This window comes from Hyperoodon ampullatus (genome assembly GCF_949752795.1).
Source record: "Hyperoodon ampullatus genome assembly, chromosome: 10".
Taxonomy (NCBI): Eukaryota; Metazoa; Chordata; class Mammalia; order Artiodactyla; family Ziphiidae; genus Hyperoodon; species Hyperoodon ampullatus.
In genome coordinates, this window is record NC_136923.1 from 27,778,032 (window position 1) to 27,801,898 (window position 23,867).

The window sequence follows — 23,867 nt, forward strand, 5'->3', positions numbered from 1 at the left end:
ATCCCCCGCCCCACTTAAAGTGATGGAATTAATGACCACAGTTCTATAAATTTTCTTGGATGATTGATGGAGGGAATAAACCTGATTTTATCGTGCTTGTAATGAACTGCCAGAGCCTAAGCTGCAGATCAGAGGGAGGGAGTGTTTGCAGGCAGAGGGAAAAGACACGCAGACTTCTGTAGGGGGGTGTACACTGGAGCTTAGTTGAAGAGCGCTGCGGTATTGATTCCGCTCTCCTCCCTCATGGGCAGGGAGGTGACGCTGTGTGGCAGCGTGCACACAGGAGGTCATGAAGTTGTTTTATTATTTATGTAAATCTGGAAGCTAGGAGGGGAGGGTTTAAAACACTAATGGATACTGGGAATTTTGATTTTCAGCAGACTTATCACAACATTTCACTCAGAGACAAATGTCTTTCCCCCACTCCATCCTTTCTCCTTCCCCCTTGTCCCGCCCTCCTCCTCTTCTTTCTCCTTGTCCTTGTCCTTTCTTTCTCTGTTTCTCTCTCTTTCCCCTCCCCATCACTGGGATTGGCCTCATAATCTTTTGGTTGCTTCCTATTTCCCACAATATTGTGAGGCCATCCCATTAAGGCAGACCATTCTTGGTCCAACCAGATCCATTCTCCAGGAATCAAGTGTACATTGGGGTCTCCGACATGCTTCATGAATCAAGCCTTCTTGACTTGGGCTGACCTCCTCCGACTCAGACGTGGGATAGTCAACATTCATTCAACTCAGGTTCACATCTCAGTTTAATGAATGAAGTGATTCATGTAAAAGTCCCTGGAACAGTAATTGGCATGTAATCAGCCCTCAGTCAGAACTGTATTATTATCATCACCATTTGCTGGGGAGTGGGAGAGCCACTCATAACTTCCCGCTAAGAGTCACTATTGTGGTAACTCTTACAAAATCGTTGTTCCGAGAACCACCGTTCCAGTGTGCCCATTAACAGCTCACAAACTAAAAAAGATAGTTTATGTCGGGTCGGCATCTCAAGGACACTGAGTAATTATTCTTTCCTTCCTTCAGGGGCCACCTAATATTGAGGGGAAATCTGTAGTTGGGAGACCAGGGCCTGTCTGCTTGTTGATCTTTGTGAACCTTAAAGTATTTGCTGTAGTCCTGTTCGCTGTTCATGTAGCACTCAGCTAAAGACTGTAGACTCCACAGTAGTTCACAAACATAGCCAAGCAGCAAAATCACCAAGGGAGATCTTTAAAAATAAACTCTCCTGGACAGACTCCTCTCTATATAAATTTTTGCACAGTTGATATTGGGGCCTAGAAATCTCTATTTTTAGTACCTCACCTATCCTCCCTCCAACTCATGATTCTGAGACCTTTATCTTGTGCCATCTAAACTGTTACACGTTCCTTGGCCTGTTCATCCTCAAATCCATTCTGTACGTTCTTGCCCAATTAGCATCCTAAATTACAAACCAGCCAAGACTTCCTGAGGACTCTCAAAGGTACCTGACACTATGCTGAGCCCTTGACATTCATTGTCTTGTTTAATCCTCTCAGCACCCCAAAGAGGTAGACATTGTTATGGTCCCATTTACAGATGGGAAATTTGAGGCTCAGAGTGGTTAGGAGACTTACCCAAGATCACACAGCTGGTTAGTGGTCTGCCATATCTGTATCTACTTTAATACCTGACAACAGGAAACTGAGGTGTGTCTGATTTCAGAGCTCCAGCTCCTAAGTGCTGCATAATAATGATTACATCATTATGTACACAGTACATTAACACATTATTGACTGGAGGATTTTTGCAGAAACTAGCACCTGTAGCTGTAATACGTCTCCGGTCAAAAATGTGTTAATACCTACACAATAATCATTACATCCCTCCCCTGGAAATGTTTTGACTCTAAATATAATTGCAAAATCAAAAAAATTTTTGAATTACATGTCTCTTAAATTTAACCTATATCCAGTAGTTGATGACAATTCACTTCAACTTTCCTCCAGTTTTTTGTACATTTTTTTACAAGATGGTCTGGAGGAGTCCTTTTAGTGTATTTAATATTATGTGCGTGGGAGTGCCAAAGTAAATGTAGCTGGGCCCTGTGGAGGACCCCTGTGGTCAGCCCAAGGAGAGTCAGATTTGACTGGGAACGTAGGTAGTGTTTTCACCCCACTAAGATGGCGTTGGTATACCATGGAGTGGTAGAGTGACGGTGATATTTCTCTAGAACTGAGATTTGTCACTTTTCAAGAACAACTCTCTGGCTCCACATTGGGCCTATGCCATCGCACTTGGTCTAGAGAGCAATTTCCCCAATGCTCTAAGACAACACCTCAGTTCTTACCGAAGGACATTGGGCCAGCTGGCCCATTCACCATTTCCCTTTGAGACTCCTGGCATTCATGACCACTCCCAGCGGTTTCTCACAAATGTGAAACAGAGAGAAAAAAGAACAAATCCACCAGCCAGTCCTTGGGGGAAGAGACAAGCTTAGCTCACAACAGGGTCCTCAGGGATCCCTCTCTGTGGGATGGTGGGAACCCAGCCCAGGAAAGCAAAACCAACAACAGCTCCCATAATCCCCTCTATCAAAGGCAACTGGGAGGTCTCACAGTAGGGGGCTGGCTGCTTGGAGGGCAGCCAAAGCTCTGAGTGGCCATCCCTGAACCCCCAAGGGCTGCCTCTGTGTGCCCATCACAGCTTGGGTGCCCAAGTGGACAGAGCCACAAATGTTGAGGGCGCTCAAGTGTTGCGGAGGTTGGCTTAATTTTTACATCACCTTCCACGTGGGAGGCTTAATCTGGAACGCCTTTGATGTGGTTAGGGCTCCCCCCCGCCCCGGAGCACTTGACCACAAGTGGTGTGAGAGACACTGGCTGCCAGCCTTGGCCTTAGGAGGTGTTGACCCTCTTGCTCTTTAGGGGACCTAGACCGTTCCTGTGACAGCCTTCACCAGCACACTCAGGCCTGAGTCCAGTTCTTACACTGTGGAGAAACTGCCTCATTTGACACTGGCAAACAGGGAGGTTGTTTTATGAGGACATATGAGCTGGGAACTATTTTTTCAAACCAACAAGGTTATTAGGCAGGTGTTTATTGCCTGACTGCAATAGACTTTTTAAAAATATGAAAGAACTATGAGATGGGTCTGAGCTCTCCAGTATGTGCTCTTTTAGCTGAGGGCTCCAGACCAATCTACACCATATGGAGTGGCACCAGGATGATGTGATTAAGCACCAGATAAAGGCACTGTATCAGTTAGTTATTGCTGTGTAACAGACTGTCTCAAAACTCAGTGGCTTAAAACCACAGTCATTTATTTCATTCACCTATCTGCAGATCGGTTGCGGGTTGGCTGGCTCAGGCCAAGCTCGGCTGGGTAGCTGTGCTTCACGCGGTGGGTCTGGTTGGCTTTGGCTCCGCACTCTGGCTTGGGCTCAGGCCTGCTCCATGTAGACCATTGTGGGATCCAGGCTGAAGGACCCACAGCTACCTGGAGGAAGTTCTGCTTATGGTGATGACAGAGGCTCAGGAGAAGAAGCCCGAGCATTCAAGCACGTTTCAAGCCTCTGCTTCTATCACATCTGCTAATACCCCATTGACCGAGGAAAGTCACCTGGGTAATTCCAAAGTCAAATTTGGGGATTATATGTGCTCTGCCCAGAAGGAGACTAAAGCAAGTAGTCACATGGACAAGGCTGATAGCAGTGGGGCAGGAAGAAAACTTTTCTCCTGGAGAAGGCAGGAGAAGATGAATCTCTTTGAGTAGTACTCTGATATACCTGCCAGGGTCAAGAAAAGGCCAGTGAAGCATGAGAGGCAGGATGGGGGAGAGAGGAAATGTTTCAGGCACTTTGAGAGAAGGAAGTCTTGAGAAAGTGAGAATGAGTTCTCAGCTCTTACCCCTTTGCCATAGCTGCCCCAAAAAATCAACCCAAATTCAAGTCCCAATTTTATTTTACCCAGACTGAGAAAACACAAAAGCCACTACTCAGATGGTTTTGAAAACACTTACAAGGTCAGCTCACATCTTGATGTTTGATTCTGGCACTTGGACTAAGTTGTTCTGTATCTCTCAGATGTCCTGAATAGTTACGGAGGGCTTTATTGATGACCAGGCTGGGTAGCATTTTCACACCGAATTCTAACTAGAGGTATGCTAAGAGGGAAGCACTATTAACATCTCATTTTACAGGTAAGAAAATAGAGGCCACAAGACATTCAGTCAGCTGCTTAAAATCACTCCGGTAGACAGTGGCACAGCTGGATGTAGAATCCAGGCTGCTAGACTCCCGAGCCTGCTCCCTTAATCCTGAGCCCCCTGGATAATGCAGGCTGCCCTTTGTTAAGAACTTACATTGTATTCAGTGCTTCTGTCATTTAATTGGGGGACAGGCAGATAGAAAGCCCTATAAGGTAGATACTGTTAGTGTGCCCATTTCATAAACATGAAAACTGAGATCTGAGAGGCTAATAAATTTGTCTGAGAAAATAAATCTGTGAAATGATAAAAATTAAACACCCTGACTCCAAAATTCATCCCCACTGCACCAGCTTCCTCATTTGTAAATGAGGAGCTTGGCCACAGTGATCTTCAGGGCTCCTGTCAACTCTGAGTCTGTTGCTCTGTGTCCCCCAGTTGTTATTCCTCATTTGGTTCATGCTCTTCGTAGAACTGGCTGGAATGCAAAGGGGTTTGCATTGCATTCTGTAATTCCCCTGGCCAGGTTTCCTGACAGCTGTAGCCTCTCCGACTGTATACCATGAGCCTTCTAGAGCCTGTGAGGTGTCCTAAGGCAGATTGAAGTTCTAAAGACACAATCAACTAGAGCACCTCCTAGTTGTTTATGAAAATCACAGGTTGCAACCCTAATAACGAGGCTCAGGTTACAAGGACAATTATAGGAAAAAGCCCAGTGTGGGAAATTAAACAGGCGTTGGTTGGCTGAGTCACAGAGAGAAGAAAGTGAATGAATGTGTCCCCAGCAACCTCCTGCGAGTGCCTTTTTGATGTCCACCATGCAGTGAACAATTCCTTTTCTCTAACGGTCCTTAGGAACTTGGAATAAACAGATGGTTAGAGGAAGGCAGCTAGGTGATGGAGATGCAGGAGGACCTCAGAATGGGGAGACAGCCATCATTTCCAATGACAAAAACTCACCGCCTTTCATAATGACAGAGGATGTCTTTAGGCCAAGCTACAAACTCCATTCCAGCGAAGGCAACCCTGTCAAGCCACGTGAGGTGCTGTCATCTTCATGATGTACCCCACGACGCCCAACCCCAGGCCCACCCCACCCACTGTACCAGCACCACATCCCACCCCGTGCACCCTAATCCCACACCATTCTGTTACTTAGCTCCAACCTTGGGTTTCCCATTTAGATTTTCTTTTTGACCATCTATATATTTTCTTATGAGTCAACCTCCAATGAAGAATAGAGTCTAAGCTCTCACAGCTGGATAGGATTTTGACAAGTCCAGGCTCCAGTGGATTTCTGGTTTCTGGTCTGGCATGTAAAGAGCTTGGAAGGCGTGGTTTTTGTCCTCACAACAAGAAAAAGGCTGAACAAATGGAAAATCAACAACTCTTCTTAGATCCATCAGAGAATTTTAGGTCACAGGGCAAACCACTGCCCGCAGATTTAGAGAGATAGACAAACAGATACAGAGAATCATAGCCTCCTGGAATAGACGACTGGGAGAAGAAATTGCTCCTGGAACCATAAGGGGTTCCATTTGCCCCGTATGTCACTTCCAACAAAAGTGATGAAAAGACAAAAAACACAGTTTGAAGAGACAGGCATGGTAGAGTTGTTGGAATTATCAGACTGGGAATTTAAATCAACTATGATTAATATGTTAAGGTATCTAATGGCAAAAAAAAAAGTAGACAACATATAAGAACAGAAGGGTAATATAAGCTGAGTGATGAAAACTCTTAAGAAGGAATCAAAAGGAAATGCTAGAAATCAAATACCCAGGCTTTTGTCTTTAGGACAGAAAATATCAATATATTTGCCTCCCTACCCCTATTATAGAGATAAGTAAATTGAGACCCTACCAGTGGTTTGTCCAAGGTCACATAGCTAATGAGAAAATTAGGATTGATGCACAGATCTCCTATATTTGATCTCCTCTGGCCTTCATTCAACAGGCGTTTATTGAGGGCTTCTTCTGCACTAAGCAGAGCTAAACGTTGGACTACAACAGTGATGGGCTTGGTCCCTGCCCTTATAAAGTTTATAGTATAGAATTTTCCTGTACTTCCTCTTTAACCATGCCAAAGAATGTAAGTCCAGGAGAAGCCACCATGGTTCAATTTCGCTTTCAACTTGAATCTCATCTCCAGATGTGCATACGTGTGTGGAGAAAATCACAATTCATTGAATTCATTTCTTCAGTAAATGCTTGTTGGACATGTGCCATGTGACAGGCACTGCCCTAGGTGCTGGGGATACAGCCATCCTCAGACATAGCAGGGAAACGGACACAGATCCCTGCCCTTGAGGAGTTTACATTCTAGTAGGAGGAGACAAACAAGAAACCAAATAAAGAAGTACCGGTAATAATTGCTTCTTGGTAAAGTTCTAACTGTCCACGCTATGTAAATATTCCACCCACCCTCTTCCTGGCACTTCTAACCTTTCTTTTCTGGGTGGCTGGCAGTTCCTGTGACTAAGCTGGGAAAACCTTAGAGGAACAGATGTGTGGGGAGAACACTAAAGCTAAGGTCTGAACACATTTGATTTCTGATTCCTGGAAATTGAAGAGCTATTCCAGTGGAAATGTCAGATAGGCAAATTGGAGCCTCCATCCCTCCACCTCCCAGACAACCCAATTTTTACAAAGCAAACGCCTCATTTATGTAGATAAGAGGTAGTTTAGCTTTTCTAGTACATTAAAGGGCCCGAATCACATCCTATCCATGAGTTTGCATGAAACACACTGCGATGGTACAGTTGATTCGCTTCATGTAGAATATCATGCTGTCTGCCTGAAAGGCAGGCCAAAAGATTTTAATGCAGTTGTCTCCAGGCAATTATTAACTTTCCCTCTTAGCAACAGGACCAAGGGACTTTCATTCCCCGAAATGACACTTCTCCCTTGTTAAAGCTGGTGGTTAGTTTTATGAACCACACCAATCTAACACCCAGCTCGCATGAGCCATATACCTTGAATAAATGCAAATCCAGTCTCCATGGCCTGAATGATGACCTTATGCTGAGCATCGCCATGGCAACTAATGACATCATCCCCCAACACCAAACTGCACAAAATCCAGTTCTCCAAGGGTCCTTATTTGCCTAAAGTGGATGTGTTCTTGGCTTAGTCACATATGCATTCGTAAATATCACTCTGTTGTCAGAGGTTTGCAGTGGCTGTTTACTGTCATTTGGGGAGGTATATTCCCTTTGTGGCAAATGTTTGTTTTTTGTTCATGGTGGGGGTGGGGGAAATTCTGATGAAAATTACTGTGTGTATTTGATTAGCAACATTTGTTGATAACATATGGTCTGAGGAGGCTTCCGCAAATAAGAGGCTTTAAATAGTAAACAGAGATGTGACTGAGATGGAGCAGATGCTCGCCAAACACACAGTAGAAGGTTGCTTTGCCCGTAGATTTCTCCCTGCCTCCACCCAAGCACATCCCTCTCCCTTATTTTCTCCCCCAGATCACAGTATTCACTTTCAAAGCAGTGGCCCTATGGAACAGGTTCGGAGAAATAATGTGCTGTGACTCTAAAAATCATCTACAGCCTCCCCCAAGTATGAATTGTCTGTTACTCTTGTTTATTAGTTGATATTAATAATGATGTAGTGTGACTGAACGAGTCAGCCAGCTCAAGTGGATCTGGAAGCAGCATTTGGGCACCACGTGTCTGAAATGCTGTGATCCACAATCCCCGGTTTTCCAGTACACCGAGTGCTAGCAAGAGCTCCAGGAAGAATTTGGAGCAGCACATTGAATCGCCATGGAGTGAGCTCTCCTTGTAAGTGCATGTTTACAGTTTATCTTTGTGGCTGCGCTCTGGTGAGCATACGTACTTCTCATCTGCTAATGAAAATAAAAGTACTCCCATGAGCCGGCGATTTAACTGTGTATATAGCAGGGGCAGCAGACATTTTCAGTAAAGGACCACAAAGTAAATAATGGAGGCTTGTTGGCCATAAGGTCTCTGTCGTAACTACTCACCTCTGCTTTTGAAGTGCAAAAGGCGATTTGTATCAATTAATAGATGGGCGTAGCTGTGTCCTAATAAAACTTTATTGATGGGCATTAAAATTTGAATTTAATGTAATTTTCACGTGTCCCAAAATATTACTCTTCTTTTAATTATTTTCAGCCACTTAAAAATGTAAAAACCGCTCTTAGTTCATCAGCCATACATAAGCAAGTAGTCAGCCACCCTTGACTCATAGACCTTAGTTTACCAACCCCTGATTTGTAATCCTAAAATGAAAGACTTACTTTCTTTGGTGCTTTCCACGTGCTGGGTATTGTGTTGAACACTGTATATGCAATAGTTTATCTCCTACTTATCCTTCCATCGACTCTCTGGGGTCAGTACTATTCTTATCCCCAGTTACAGATGTGAAAGCCAAGGCTTCAGCTCACACCTAACAACTGTTATCATTTCTGGACGTGACATCACCCTAAGTAGAATATCACATCCATAAGGGCAGCGCTGCTATCTCATGCATCTTTGGGTCCACAGCAGCACCTAACACAGTGATTTGCACATCGTAGACATTCAGGAAGTGTTTTCTAAATGCAGGGCATAGTAGAGGTCTGAGCCCTCAGCAGTGGAAGTCAGAGCTTCATCCAACACCATGTGCACATGTAGGTTCGTCAGCTGGACTGTTCTTCTCTTTGTTCTCCAGCCTCTTGCAAAAGGTATTTGATTTGGAATGAGCACACATATGTCAATACATGTTCCTTCATTTTTGGAGGTGCCACTGTGGGTGACTACATTTCCATAGTCTATGCTTGTGTTGCTTCTGGTTGAAAAGACCAAAAATAATAACAGTAGTTCATTTTGTAACTTAGTGGTGCTTTCCTACATTATACTGTTGGCATCCACGTTTCTTCCAGCTCTTGGCCTCATGAGCTATCCACTCCTTGACCTTCGGAGACCTACGCCCTGCTCCTCAGAATGTTGTCCTTGCTGCTATGTCGTCTGGGTCCCCTCTTCATGCTGCCAGCCACTCTGTACACTTCAGAGAGTTGGTGTGCTCTGACAAAACATCTGATCCTCAAGGAGATAAACCCTCACTTTGGCTTAAAGGGGGCAGTCACACTCTTGGATATTTCCTGTGTGGCATCTCTCCACAGTCCCCTGAATCTGGCGACATGAGTATTTTGAATTTGTCACATCTTCCTAGTCATTAAACAAGTATTTATTGTGTGCTGCCCTGTGCTTGGTACAGTAGATTTCAACACACACACACACACACACACACACACACACACACACACACACACCAACCACACTATGCTCCTTGCCCCAAGGTATTAACCATCTAGAGAGAGAGCCAGATACACACACAGATAATTGTTACACTACACTCTAATACTGTGTTATGCATTATGGAGAAGCAGTAAAGCTCTATGGTTTAATGCGTGGGCTTTCAGGTCAGAAACTCTGAGTTTGAAGCCCAGCTCTGTGATAGTTTGAAACCCTGGCCCAGTTACTTAACCTCTCCAAGTCCTAGTTTCTCCATTGATAAAGTGGGGATAATCAGGATATATCTTGCAGAACTGTCAGAAGGATTAAATGAGATAACCCATGAAAAGCCCTCAGCCCAGGGCCTGGCAAACCATAAGCACTCGATAATTGGTGAGTATTTTTAGTGCTTTTGTGAGCTAGCTGTACAGTGTGAGAGTAGTAGCAGATACGATAAGATCAGGGAAGTGAGACACCTCACCCACTTGACTTCATGTACTTTATGTTCAGAGAGAAGTTAGTTAACCTTCCCAACTGCTCCTTGCCATAAATACTATCAGCCTCTGGTCTTTTCCAATCAAAGCAGAATTTTATTTCCGTCCTGGGAAACTTTTAAAAGAGATACTCATTTAAATAGCCACAGTCAGTGTCCAGCAAAGGAAAAGAAATGAGCAGAGAAGAAGGCAACAATGAGAAATAGATTCATTTATCATTACGTGGCTCCACCAAAAGGCCAAGGTTCCACCACAGACTGATTTGTCTGCAGGTTACATAGCACTCTGTGAAGTATATTGAGTGTGTGAAATAAATCTAGAGCAGCCCAGAGTCCCATCCGTTTTGAAACAGAACTTTCCAGTTGAGTTACAGAGGTAATTGATTTTAACTGGATCCAGACACAGAGGAGCAAGTTGGGGCATTTGGGAGCGAGGCAACATGGCGGCATGGCTAAGAGTTTGGGTTGTGGAGTCAGATTGCGTTTTGCTCCCTGTGACCTTGGACACATGACTAACCTGCTCTCCGAGCCTCAGTTTCCTCATCTGTAACTCTGAGGGTGATAGTTATAAGCATTTCACAGGATGGCCAAGAAGGCTTAAAAAGACAAAATACATGTATGACCATCTAACATTTTGGAGATAGGAATGTGTGACTAGCACATAGGAAGCTCTGAAGAAATATTAGCTGTTTTTTTGTTATAGTCAGGTCTTTCCATGGCTGGAAAAAGACAAAAAGTGGACATTTTCATGGTTTTTTTTCCCAAAGGGGACAGGGGCAGAGAAAGTGCTGATAACTAAATCTCCTTGGGGCCCCTGTGAATAGGAAGCATTGACCAAAAGAAAGCAGGAGTGGTTTTCACAGAGTCCTGTGACTGTCATGACCTCCCCTGCGTGGCCCATCCTCTGGCCATGCTAAACAGACTGGGTGGCCTTGGGCTCAGAGCCCAATTCACGAGCTTGTGACCGCTGGGGCTGCACAGGTCCCACACTCAGACCATTTGGTTTCATGCTCCGCATTGCCGTCTTGACATTCTTAATTATTTGATCTTTGAGCTCGAGTCAGTTAAGTGGGGTCTGATGGAATAATGAGCATGTGTTTGAGCAGAGGAAATCCTCAGAGAAAGGAAAACACTGTATTTTAGTATCTTTAATGGCACTTTTTCCTGCTTTTTGAACAAGGAGCCCACATTTTCATTTTGCACTGGGCCCTGAGAATGACATAGCTGGTCCTGATTAGACTTTCTTTTTTTGTCTGCTCCACTGGGCCAGGTAGCCATTTTGAAATCTGGTGGATAAATTGGGATTCAGTAGCGACCTAGCAACTTGAGGTGAGCCAAGGGTCATGGTAGGAAGCCAAGAGCACAGCTGCAGGCCTGGTGGAAAGGAAAAGCAAATCACTGTCCAAATGCACAGGGGTTGTCAGGGCAGCCTCCAGTGGCTTCAACTCCATCCAGCTGATGGGGTCTCAGAGACCTCGCCCTGCCCCACGGTCTGAGTCATGCTGAATGCATTATGAGCTGAGCATCCTTGGGTAGCAGCAGGGGTTCAGGCAGACTGGGTTCGTGCCCACTGAACAGGCCAGAAAATCCCTATAAACCCGTTTCAAGGACAGTGTCACAGGGATCCAGTGTGGGGAATTCCCAGGGACCTGCAATTAAGGCCTCTTTATGGCTTAGTGTTAGAGCATCTCATTCCAGAACTCTCTTTGTTTCTGGCAGGAATCTTCCTTATCTCCATGAGCAAGCATGATAAATGCCCAAAGAGATTCATAGCACAATTAACCATAAACAGTACAGTAATTATCATGCTTTTTGCCAAAATTGTTAATCATTGGTCATGCATGTTATTGATAATCATGACAGTAATAGCAGCAAGAGCTATAAACTGGGAATTAAGAGATTTGTGTTCCAGCCCAGCTTGATCACAGTTTACTGGAATAAAATGGACAAGGTCTTGAGGTTCTTTTCTCAGTTTTCTCATCTGTGAAATGGGTACAATATGAACTGTTTTACCTCTTACCCTGTGTAATAGGAAGGGTAATGTCCATCTTGCTTGCCCAGTGAAGGGTCAGGTACTTAGTAGGTGCTTAATAAATATGTGTTGAATGGAAAACACAAAATATAAGTGATTCTCACTGTTACTAGAATACATCTTGTGTATCCTTATTTGGGGAAGGGAAGGTAGCCAAAATCTGGGGGACTCTTATGCTGTTCCAAGCCTGCTGCTATTTACTCTTTATAACTATTCTGTGAAATGATATTATTTTATAGCTCAGGAAACTGAGGTTCAGGACTGTTAATTAACTTGCCCCCAAGTCCTGCAGTTTGTAAGTGACTCATGAGGATTTGAACTAAGAATGCTGGGTTCAAAACCTTATGCCTTGTCACGTTGCCTTTGCTAGGACAAAGGTTCCCCTGTCTTAGGAGCTTGCTGCTGTGGCTGCTGTCCAAAATTAGGAGCTTCCATCTGTACATCTCACCTTTTGCTGTTGTGTTTGAAACCTGTTGCTTCTCGCCCCGTCTCCTGTCCTCTTCGTGTCCTCTCCCTTTCTCTCTTGCGACTGTTGTGCTTTCTCAGTGGTTCTTGCACACTTGGATCCCCATGGAGCTGGGCACCCCCTTATCTCCTTCTGGTGCTCTCTTACCAACAGTCTAGAGTCCTCAGGTCTCTGAGTTTAGTTAATGGGATTTATTCGATTGAGTGCAACCTTGACACTAGAAGTCAGGGTTCCATCACTTACAAAAGAGGAAATACAAACAGCCAGTGAACACAGAGTAAAATAGTCAAGCCTGCTATTAATCAAGGAAAGGCCCATGAGAATGGCAGTGATTAAATTGGCCAGAAAAAAAAAGTGAATAGGGACACCCAGAGTGGGCAAGAAGCCATGTGATTTGCCCTCTTTTTCCCAGATGGTAGGAGGATAGTCACCAACTGTGTGGAAAGCATTTTGGGAATAGGTGTCCCAAGCCTTGAAAGTTTTCACTGATGAGCACAGTTCCTGCAGCACTGTAGGAGCGCCATCATGTTTGTTGATAAATGAACGAAGAAACGATCTCCCATCTAACTCTCCACTTCCCAGGGAAATAAACAGATGAAATTAAAAAGTAATGTCCAGCCCAATCTCAATAATAGAACAATGGTTAAATAAATTATGATGCATCCATCAGGTGTAACATTATAGTCATTAAAAATAATATCAAATGAGTAACTTAAAATACGGAAATTGGCCATTACGTAGGCAAAATGAAAAAAAACATTTCTATACAAAATTGTACCTATTCCTGTTTCCTAGTTCTGTAAAAGAATATATGTTTGCACACTTTATTTATTCAACAAATATTTATTAAGTGTCTTCTGTGTGCTAAGTACTGTGGTAATGCAATATAAACAAAACACACACTCCATGCCCTTATGGAGCTTACAGAATATTAGAGGATTTAGCTGTTAAACAATCACGTAAGTAAATCAATCATTACAAATCCAGTGATTGATAGGACAGAAAATTAAACGGTATGTTCAAGAGAGTTTAACACTGGAACAAAATTGAGACTGGGAGATCAAGGGACATGTTCTCAGCTCTGGCTGAGCCCCAGAGAGGTAGCAGGTGAAGAGAAGGGTGGGGAGAAGCATTGCCAACAGAAGGAACCGTGCATGCAACAGCCCTGAGGTAGCACGGTCAGGAGGCCCATGACACTCGAGTGGATGGGTGGGAGACCATAGCGAGGGGTCTGGATTGTGCCCAGTGCAATGGAGCAGGTGCCGTGGAAGGGTTTAGGACAGGGGCTCAATGCAATCCAGTTGATACTTCCTGAAGATCATGCTGATTTCAGGTACAGAGTGGATAGAGATGGCTCTGTAAGAATCATAATGAAAAGATCACATCTGAGGGGCCCATCAGGGGCTCATGTCAGCTCAGACTGGCACTCTACCCAGATGCTAGGTAAGCCAGGCTCTCCTCTTGGGAGATCTACTGTGATTCCCGGAGACCAGTGAGTGGGGAAGGGCGTTTCCCACATCACGTCCTTCGACCTTCGTTCCTCTTTAGCAGGGCTAAACTAAGCTTCATCCATTGCTCTATTCAACAGAACTTTGAATGCCAGTGGAGATGGGGCTCCCTCCCTTCCCCCTACCATTGAGGTCTCATTGTAAAGTCAGTTGTTAGCTCCTGCTGAATGAAGCTCCCTCTCAAAATCTAGAACAGCGGTTTCCAAGCACTAGGGATTCTTGGAAAGGCTACAAGGAATTATTAGTGGTTACCCCGGAATAGTTTGTAGGGATAGCAAATGCATGGGGCAAATTCCTCCCCAACTCGATTTCATGCTAATTCCAAGTGATTCCTTCTAGTGCTCTGTGAAGACCCCTGGCAACTTTCTGAGCATCTGTCTTGCATTTGCCTAACAAGATAATTAACACTTTTTGTCATTCTGGCAGCTTGGGAGGGGAGGGGGATGTGACAGCCAGCGATGCCTTGATGCCTCAATGCCTCGACGCCTCGGGTTAACCGTGCGTTCACCCGACCCAGGAAGAAGGCGGGGCTAAGTTTAGCGTTGTCAAGGCGGAGGTCTCGGCACTGACCTCTCTGATTCTGTCTGCAGCTGGGGCACCCAGGGTGACTTCTCGACGACCCACGCACTGCCCGCTGTGAAGGTGAAGCTGTTCACAGAAAGCACAGGAGTCCTGGCCTTGGAGGACAAGGAACTGGGACGGGTAAGTGCTCCCCATCACAAGGATTCTCCATCCCAAGAAGCTGTGGAGGGCCGGAGTCCCTGGGTCCCGAGAGGCAGTATTGCCAATTTCTGATAAGCCCAGCTTCGAGGTTTGACTCCCTGACTCTACTCTTCATTGACTGTGTGACCTTGGGCAAGACCCCCAACCTCGCCAAGCCTCCGTTTCCCCTATTGAAAACTGTGTGCATTGCAGAAGATAGGTCAGGAGTTCTCAACACCGTGAGCCCCAGACACCCTTGAGAGCAAGGATGTGCAATACCCTTTCTGTCGTGAAGCAGAAGTATTAGATAATTTAACAAACCGACACCCTAACAGTTTTAAAATCAGCACGGTGACATAATATAAAAGAGACATAAAAGGGAAATTATAATAATTTCAAAATGTAAAGATTCAACCACAACTGTACTGAAGACCCAAGGAAGGAGTCTTTACTTTTCCCGTATGGAGAATCACTGTGCAGGTGACAAAGTCCCCTGCAGAGGACGGGAGGCTCAAAAACCCAAGTATCAGTAATTTACTGAAACAGTAAACCAATCTTGGTAACAAAGTTTCCTTGATTTCCCTGGGGAGGTGCCAAACATGCTTATAATGTATACGTAAAAAAGATTTAGGAGCTAGACTCAGTTAATCACCAGCAGTTTTTTCTACCTCCGTTCATATCTTGTGGGAATATTCAAAAATCAGGTGGGTTGTATGATTCCTCATCGTTGAGGAGTAGCTCGCTCACTGCAGGATGATTAGTATCCCTGGGCCCCGCCCATTCAATACCAGCAGAGCCCAGCACCAATTATTTTGTCAACCAAAAATGTTCCCCAAATTTCTGAAACATCTCAAGGGGTGGTACCAATCCCTTTGAGTACCACTGACATAATAATTCATTTTTTAAAAAAATATTTATTTATTTATTTGGCTGTGCCGGGTCTTAGTTGCGGCACACGGGCTCTTTTAGTTGCAGCATGCAGACTCTTAGTCATGGCATGCATGCAGGATCTAGTTCCCCGACCAGGGATTGAACCCAGGCCCCCTGCGTTGGGAGGGCAGAGTCTTAACCACTGGATCACGAGGGAAGTCCCCAAATTTTCTAGTAGTCTGTTTTTTGAGGGGGCCATACTGTGCGGCCTATGGGATCTTAGATCTTAGTTCCCCGACCGGGGTTTGAACCCGCACCCCCTGCATTGAAAGCACGGAGTCTTAACCACTGGACTGCCAGGGAAGTCCCCAATAATTCTTATCTGAATAATTTCCTTTATAATATCTTCTTACATCTCAGCTCTTGACTCTGTACCAAACAGATTTTCAGAACACAAGTTGGATTTGTTCCTTGCTAGCTTAAAATGCTTCTGTGACTCCATACCGCTTATAGTAAAACCTGAACTCTGTAGCACAGCCCACAGACTCTCGGGTGATCTGGCTCCTGCCCACCTCGCCAGCCTCATTTGCTGTCGCCTTTCCCCTCATCCAGTATGCACCAGCATCGCTGGCCAAATTTTAGTCCCTCAAATAAACCGAATTCTTTCTCATCTCAGTAGTTGTGGCTTCGTCTCTGCCTGGAGCACTCTCCCCACTGCCCAGCTCTTCCAAAGGCTACTTGCTTCTCTCTATAAATGCCACCTCCTCCTCAGAGAGCCCTTTGCTGACTGCCCATCTGCCTACATTTACTACTTTAACCCCTCCCCATATTCACATCCTCCACCGAACCTATCACCAATGAGACAGAGAGAATTTACAGAAATTGTGGCTTCTGTCTCCCCCACTGGACTGGAAAACTCCATGGGGAGAGAAACCTATTTTTTTTCCTTTTTTAAAATTAAAGTGTAGTCAATTTACAATATGTTATTGGTTTCAGGTATGCAATGTCGTGATTCAATATTTTTATAGGTTTTACTTTATTTACAGTTACTATAAAATATTGGCTGTATTCCTTGTGTTACACAATATATCCTTATATCTTATTTTATACATAGTGGTTTGTACCTCTTAATGCCCTACCCACTTTTTGCCCCTGCCACCATCCCTCTTCCCATTGCAAGGGAGATACCATGACCGTGAAACTTAAAATTATTTTGTTCACCACCCTATTCCTATACCCAGAGCCCAGCACATAGACTTAATAGATTTCATTTCTACTGGTTGAATGCATAATCCCTTCTGAAAGCTGAGTGACATTAGCCAATACATTTAACCTCTCTGAGCCTCTGATACAGACGGAATATCCCGAAGCAAGCACACAGGTACACACACCTAAGAACACCAGCAAGAACACATTAACCATGCTTTCTTTTGTTTTTAATTAATTTATTTATTTTTGGCTGCGTTGGGTCTTCATTGCTGCACACAGGCTTTCTCTACTTGTGGCGAGCGGGGACTACTCTTCGTTGCGGTGTGCGGGCTTCTCATTGCGGTGGCTTCTCTTGTTGCAGAGCACGGGCTCTAGACGCGCAGCCTTCAGTAGTTGTGGCTTGCGGGCTGCAGAGCACAGACTCAGTAGTTGTGGTGCACAGGCTTCGTTGCTCCGCGGCATGTGGAGTCTTCCCGGACCAGGGCTGGAACCCGTGTGCCCTGCGTTGGCAGGCATATTCTTAACCACTGCACCACCAGGGAAGTCCCCTTCCTTTGTTTTCTCAATTCCTTAACCTGGCTTTCATCTATAAAACTGACCTGGAATCATATTACTAGGACCTAGACCGCAGATGGAAGTAAAACAAAAGGTAAACAAGGCTGATAGCAAAAAGAATGCCCCCCACAAAAAAAGAAAGGGAATGAAAGAAAAGAAGAGGTTTACCCATTTTCTTTGAGAAATGACAAATACTCACTTCTGTCCCTAGGGAAAGAGAGACATACAGAGTAGGGGAAGGACCCTGCCTTTTCTTTTTCTTCAAACCTTTCTTTTTCCATGAAGACATGAATCAGGAATCAGGAGAGTCTCAGAGACCTAGAATATCAGTGTTAGAAGAGGCAAGTCCAGGAACCATCAACCTGAGTCCACTCCATGGGTCTCAGGAGCCCCTTGAAGCCGTTTACACATGTTGGGGGGAGGGGCGTATGTGCATTTTTCTGGACTTGCTAATCCAAAGCATTCACCAGCTTCTCAAAGCTGTTTCCGCTCGAAAAAGTTAAAATACACTGGGCTAGTCAAAGCCTTTTCCTTTATAGAGGAGAAAATTGATTCCCGTGGAAGGCAGGAAACACCGCCCCAGAGCCACCCAGTTAGTTGGGGCCCATGCACAATTGCATGTTTACCACTGGCCAAGCTACTGTCCTGAGGGCTCTGTGTGCAGCCCCTCACTGATTCTTCATCTGAATCCTATGAGGAAGGTCCAGTTATTACTCCTCCTGTACAGACCACTACACTGGGGCCCAGGGGAGGTAAGTGACTTGCCAGGAATGATGCCACGTCATCTCTATTTTTACTACACCGCGTTGTCCCTATGCAAAAATAAAAATCTTGGCTCTGCTGTTGGGGTGAAGGCCACGAGCTTGCCATTAATCTCTTAACAAATCATACTGTCCTCCAGTCTCATGACACATTCCCCCAGATACTAGTTTATACTTCCTTCCTGCCACAGAAACTTTCCACCTTTGCGGTGGAGCCCGCCTGCCTGGCCCTTGGGCTGGTGGGACGGGCGCCCTCTGCTGGCAGCACCTCCACAGACAGCGGCTGGGGGACAAAAGTGCTCTTTTTTTAAAGTGATTCCTTGGACCCCTTGGAAAAGTGTTTCTACGTGCTGATTTTTCCCAAGTTTAGCAGGACATAGCCACATTCAAGATTCTGGTGCTGTGTTCGTTCACGCAACAGTATTTAGTTTGTTCCATTTTTATTTTTATATTTCCTTTTTGTTAACCTTTGAACTGAGAAATAACTCATGCACATAGTAAAAAATAATCAAAATGGATATATAGTGAAAACTAATGATCCCACCCAACTGACTTGAGTATCTTTTCCCAGAGAAAAACCTTGTTTTTAATTTACTGGGCATTCTTCCCGAAATATTCTATGCATGTACAAGCATAGCATATACAAGCATATTTGTATATATCCCTCTTAAAATAAAAAAGAAAGAGAGCATAGTTGGAAGTTACTGTATGCATACTGCTCTGCACTTTGCTTGAAATATCAGGACATTTGGAGATTAGTCTGTATCAGCCCATACTGACTTCCCTTTTGTTTCCATAGCTACATGCACTGTGTAGATATATCATAATTTATTTAGATTGTTTCCAGTCTGTGGCTGTATAAACAATGCCTCTATGAATAACCTTGAGTTTATTTCTTTGCACATATGTGTGTGTGTGTGTGTGTGTGTATAGGATAAATTTCAAAAAAAGTATCTTGCTGAGTGAAATTTGAATTTTGACGGATACTACCAAATTGTCCCCTAAAGAGTATACACCAATTATAATTTCACAAAAGGCACGAGAGAATGACTGTTCCTTCACACTCTTGACAACCGTGCAATACTCTCAACCTTGTACTCATCAAATAGGGTTACAGGGGGCTTCCCTGGTGGCGCAGTGGTTGAGAGTCCGCCTGCCGTTGCAGGGGACACGGGTTCATGCCCCGGTCTGGGAAGATCCCACATGCCGCGGAGCGGCTGGGCCCGTGAGCCATGGCCGCTGAGCCTGCGCATCCGGAGCCTGTGCTCCGCAACGGAGAGGCCACAACAGTGAGAGGCCCGCGTACCGCAAAAAAAAAAAAAAAAAAAAGTGTTATGGGCCCACTGTGTCCATTCATTTGCGCTATGCACAGAGCAAACAGGAATAATGACAGTCAAAAATCCTTAACCACACAGAACGTAAGGAATAGAGACATAAAACCAGAAATTACAATGCAGTGTGGTGAGTGCCCTGCTAGAGAAAGGACACCTGGGAAGCACAGAGCAAGGGGACATAATCTAGTCTGAAGAGCAGGCATGCCTTCCCGGGGGAATGCAGAGGTAAGGAGAGACATGGAGGCTAAGTGCTTGAGAGGATCAGCCAGGTAAAGCCTCAGGGTGAAACTGTCCTCCAGAAGGACCTGCCCAAATGCCCAGGTAACTAAGAGAAGCTGGGGCTGGCTGACATACAGCTTACTGCAGAGGATGGGTTGTGTTCCCATATCAGCATCACCACATCAAAGCACAGCACACATGGCCCTCGGCTGAGATGACGGAGTGCTCAACTAGCAGCCTGGAATGCCCAGATGAGGTGTGTGGACTGCTCGGGACTCATGTACACCCATAAGGACCCTAATAATTCAGCGGGGCTGACACTTAAAAAGGAGTCGCCGGCCCCTCAGGCACATGGCAGAGTGGGGATGAAGATGGAGGAGGACTGCGGTGACCTCATCTCTCCATCCACCCTAGAGAGGAGGTGTCCCCAGGGAGCGACCACGTCGGGGAAGAAGCCTTTGTGGAGCGGCCAGTAGTGAGCTGCGGCCATTTGTGTCGGCAAATGGACACCATATTGCCGGTGGGAAAGGCGCCCAGGATCCATATGGTGGATGGCCTGTTAACAAGCTTCGGGTGCCCAGAGCGCCCCACCTGCTTTGATTTTGCCAAGCGAGCAGAAGCAGAAGGAGGCCCTGGGCCTTACCTACTGCTGTTCTGGCCCTGGTGGGGTTTCTCTTACCAGTTCCTCCCCTTCCTCGTTTCCCAAGACATCACCCACCGACCCAGCCCCACCTCTCAGCCCAAACTAGCACAGCGGAGAAGGTCAGCTACGCTGAGATCGGCAAGTCCCTTCTCTCCATCTTCCACAGTCTGGGGTCTCAGGATATGGAACATGATACAAGGTGACATACAGGGACAGGTGTTATCTTGAGAGATAACACAAGAGGTCTCCACGACCCGGTGGCACCCTGACTTACTCATTTCCTTCCAGCATCCTAAGGCATATCACAGTTCACTAGTGCCAGTCACGTGAACTGTTACATTTTATGATAGAATTTCAACTAAATTAACCCTCGCAAAATGAGCAACTGGCCGAAAAGACTATTATAGCAGAGCTATGATCTGAAGATAATACTGGTATTGCAAGCCTGGCAAACAACGTGAAAATGGTAGAGGTGACATCCGTCCTGCTAACAAGTAGTTCTGCCATCCACGTCACGAGATAAAAACAGTGCGGGTGCACTCAGGATGAGAGGTCAATGAAAACGTTTTGAGATTATCTACAAGTCCACTTGAACCACGGATTCGCATCCAGTATCCTCAACAATGAGCCTTGCCTTACATATATATGGTACGATAACATATGGCAAATAATAGTACAAAGCCACCACAGTTACCAAGGTATTTAAAAATAGAGTTTTTTTGGAGTTCCCTGGCGGTCCAGTGGTTAGGACTCCGCACTTCCACTGCAGGGGGCACGGGTTCGATCTCTGGTCGGGGAACTAAGATCCCGCGAGCAGCGCGGCGCGGCCAAAAAAATAAATAAATGAATTTTTAAAAATAAAAATAGAGTTCTTTGTCTTTAGCCCATCTTTTTTTTTTTTTTTTTTTTTTGCGGTAGGCGGGCCTCTCACTGTTGTGGCCTCTCCCCTTGCGGAGCACAGGCTCCGGAGCACAGGCTCAGTGGCCATGGCTCACGGGCCCAGCCGCTCCGCGGCATGTGGGATCTTCCCAGACCGGGGCACGAACCCGTGTCCCCTGCATCGGCAGGCGGACTCTCAACCACTGCGCCACCAGGGAAGCCCTAGCCCATCTTTTTAAAACTTCTATATTTGTGTATGTTTTATGAGATATGTAATAATGCAGTATATTAATACAAAGTAAACATACATCATGTAAAAGATACATGGATATATATTTGACTGATATTTATACAGTATATTGATATATTTTTATATTACTAGTGATCTATTTAAAGATATTTGGCTCATTGCTCAAAAATATTTTACTGAAGTAGGGCAGGATCAAAAAAAAAGTTGGCAGCCTCTGGTTTGAAAAATCAGGCCTTCTTGTATTTTAATCATGTCATTAGACCTTGAGAAGCCTCAAATGTTGGGTTTAGCAAGAATATACACATTTTTTTTCATCGAAGAGAGGGAATTTAGTGGAAAAAAGAGGGTTGGGCCTGGAATCAGAAGGGGTCAAAAATCAGCGCAAGCAAGGCATGTCAAGTGGGCTGATTTCATTTTCCTGCCATGATCTACTCTTCTCAAAGCTCTTGTTCCACAATCACAGAAAGCCGTGTGTGTCTACTCTCCAAGCGCAGGCCAAGGTTGCATGATGGCGACACAGCACCTAGAAGGCTAGAGTGTCCACCCCTGAGACTCTGAGCCCCTCCTGTCCCTCTGCAGAGGTGAAAGAAACCCAGGAAAGGAGCCTGCCTTCCCTGTGCCTGGAAAAAACAGACAGCCTGCACCAAAGCAGGGCACACTGCCACCGCAGAAACAGATCTTAGCAGGCCCAGCTTTGGTTGTGCCTGTATCTCGTCCACATTCCCTTCGTTTAGGGTATTTTCCAAATATTTCGCTCCTCCTTGAATGCACATTTCCTAGACCCCACGTGGCTCCTGAGTGAGAACTCTTTTGTCGCATCCTGAAAAAGTGGATTTACTGGAGAAGTGTGTCTCCTTCTGGGTTCATTTACAGCATCCGTGACAGTGAGAACTAGGACAGAAGACGCAAGTCACAGCACTGACTCTGAAGCACCCTGGTGAAAGGCATTTCCTAAGAACAGGTCCTTCTTCAAGCTGCATGCGCTTCCCTCTGGGCCAGGACAGGGTTGGGTGCTGTGTGATAAGATGTCAAGTCCAGGTGAAATCACATTGAAATGTGGGACCCTAAGCACGTTCCTTCTCACCTCTAAGTCTCACATTTCTCATCAGATATGGTCCCTTCCCTCTTCCCCTGCAGCCTCGGAAGGATTTCTCCTCTTGACATAGTGGGAGAAATCCTGATGAATGGAAAAAAGAGTAGACTAGAGGTTCTCTCTGGTATAGAAGGACACTTCTTTCTCTTATACATCCATCTTCTTATTTGAGGAGAGTAATGTGTGGAGTACATTCTCAGTTCAGGGTTGTTTTAGTACTTCTGAACTTTAGAAAAGTACAAAAGCAGGATCACAGAAATCGTGATCCCTACTCTTATAGAATTAGCCAGAGAGAGAGAGAAGAGAGCAAAGAATGCCATTTTTGTCCTCAGGCCGGGCTGCTTGGCACCAGCCAGCCCTGGTAGGTGGAGCCTTGGGTCTGAGTCCGATGCCCAGGTCTCCACTTCATTTAACTGCCTTCCCGCTGGCTGTGGGACATGGATGAGACCCTCAATTCTCAGCAGCCAAGTTTCTCGTCTATGAAAACATGCCCATAACAGTGTTCCTATTTTCTGGCTAATATGATTGTCCTTTTTCCCTGCAGGTTATTCTCCATCCCACCCCCAACAGCCCCAAACAGTCAGAGTGGCACAAAATGACAGTCTCCAAAAACTGCCCCGATCAAGACCTCAAAATCAAACTTGCTGTCCGAATGGATAAGCCTCAAAACATGAAGCATTCTGGGTAAGTCTTCCTTCTCCGAGTGGTAATTTTGGACCCACCCCATTCATTTCTTAAAATATTTAAAAATAAAAATAAATAAAAGTTGACCTTCAGAGAACGACATGGAAGAAAAGTCAAAGAAATATGAGAGATTATTAAAATACCTGACTTTGATATTTACTATATAAGCTTCCTCAATTCTTATGATTACTGTATTTGCATTTGCTAAACCATCAGGATAGGGTCATTGCCTTATCCTTTTCTAACAGAATTTCCAGTATAGTTCAAAACCTTCCTAGACTCATGCTGGGTGATTCTGGTCTAAGAGGCTTTACTGGCCTCACATACCTCCTTAAAGGCATCCAGATCTTTCAGATTCTCTGAATCATGCCCTTACACCTTCATTAACAACCATATCCAGGAGGTGTAAGCAGTTGCTGTAGGCGACCTTCAAGCAATCAACTCACGTTGAATCAGTTGTAGTGTTTAGCATAACATTTAAATTAACCAGAGAGTAGAAATTTTATGATTGTCTTCAGTTTCTTAAGGTTTGAGAGGAATGACCAATTAAGTAGTCTCAAGTAGGATAAAAAGAATAGGTAAAATATAGTTTTATTTTGCAGGTCAAACCAGTGGTTTGTATAGGAAATGTTTATTGGCAAGTGGGTAGATGCTGAGCCCAATTGCCTATTAAACTAAATTGTTTGGACACCACTATCTCAGAAAATGTGACCACTTAGAAAGGAGCTGGGCCATTTAACTCTGA

The 23,867-nt window shown here is 45.0% G+C and overlaps 1 protein-coding gene across 18 annotated transcripts in view; it reads left to right on the plus strand.

Moving 5' to 3' along the window:
* CADPS (calcium dependent secretion activator) overlaps positions 1-23,867 on the plus strand; it is a gene marked incomplete at both ends in the record, with an annotated part of 485,811 nt that overhangs the window by 275,295 nt on the left and 186,649 nt on the right. For all 18 annotated transcript variants that reach the window (XM_079713702.1, XM_079713696.1, XM_079713695.1 and 15 more), the window contains 2 exons: positions 14,514-14,625; positions 22,983-23,122. In XM_079713702.1, coding sequence (XP_079569828.1) covers positions 14,514-14,625; positions 22,983-23,122 — 252 coding nt within the window. The remainder of the gene's footprint in view (positions 1-14,513; positions 14,626-22,982; positions 23,123-23,867) is intronic.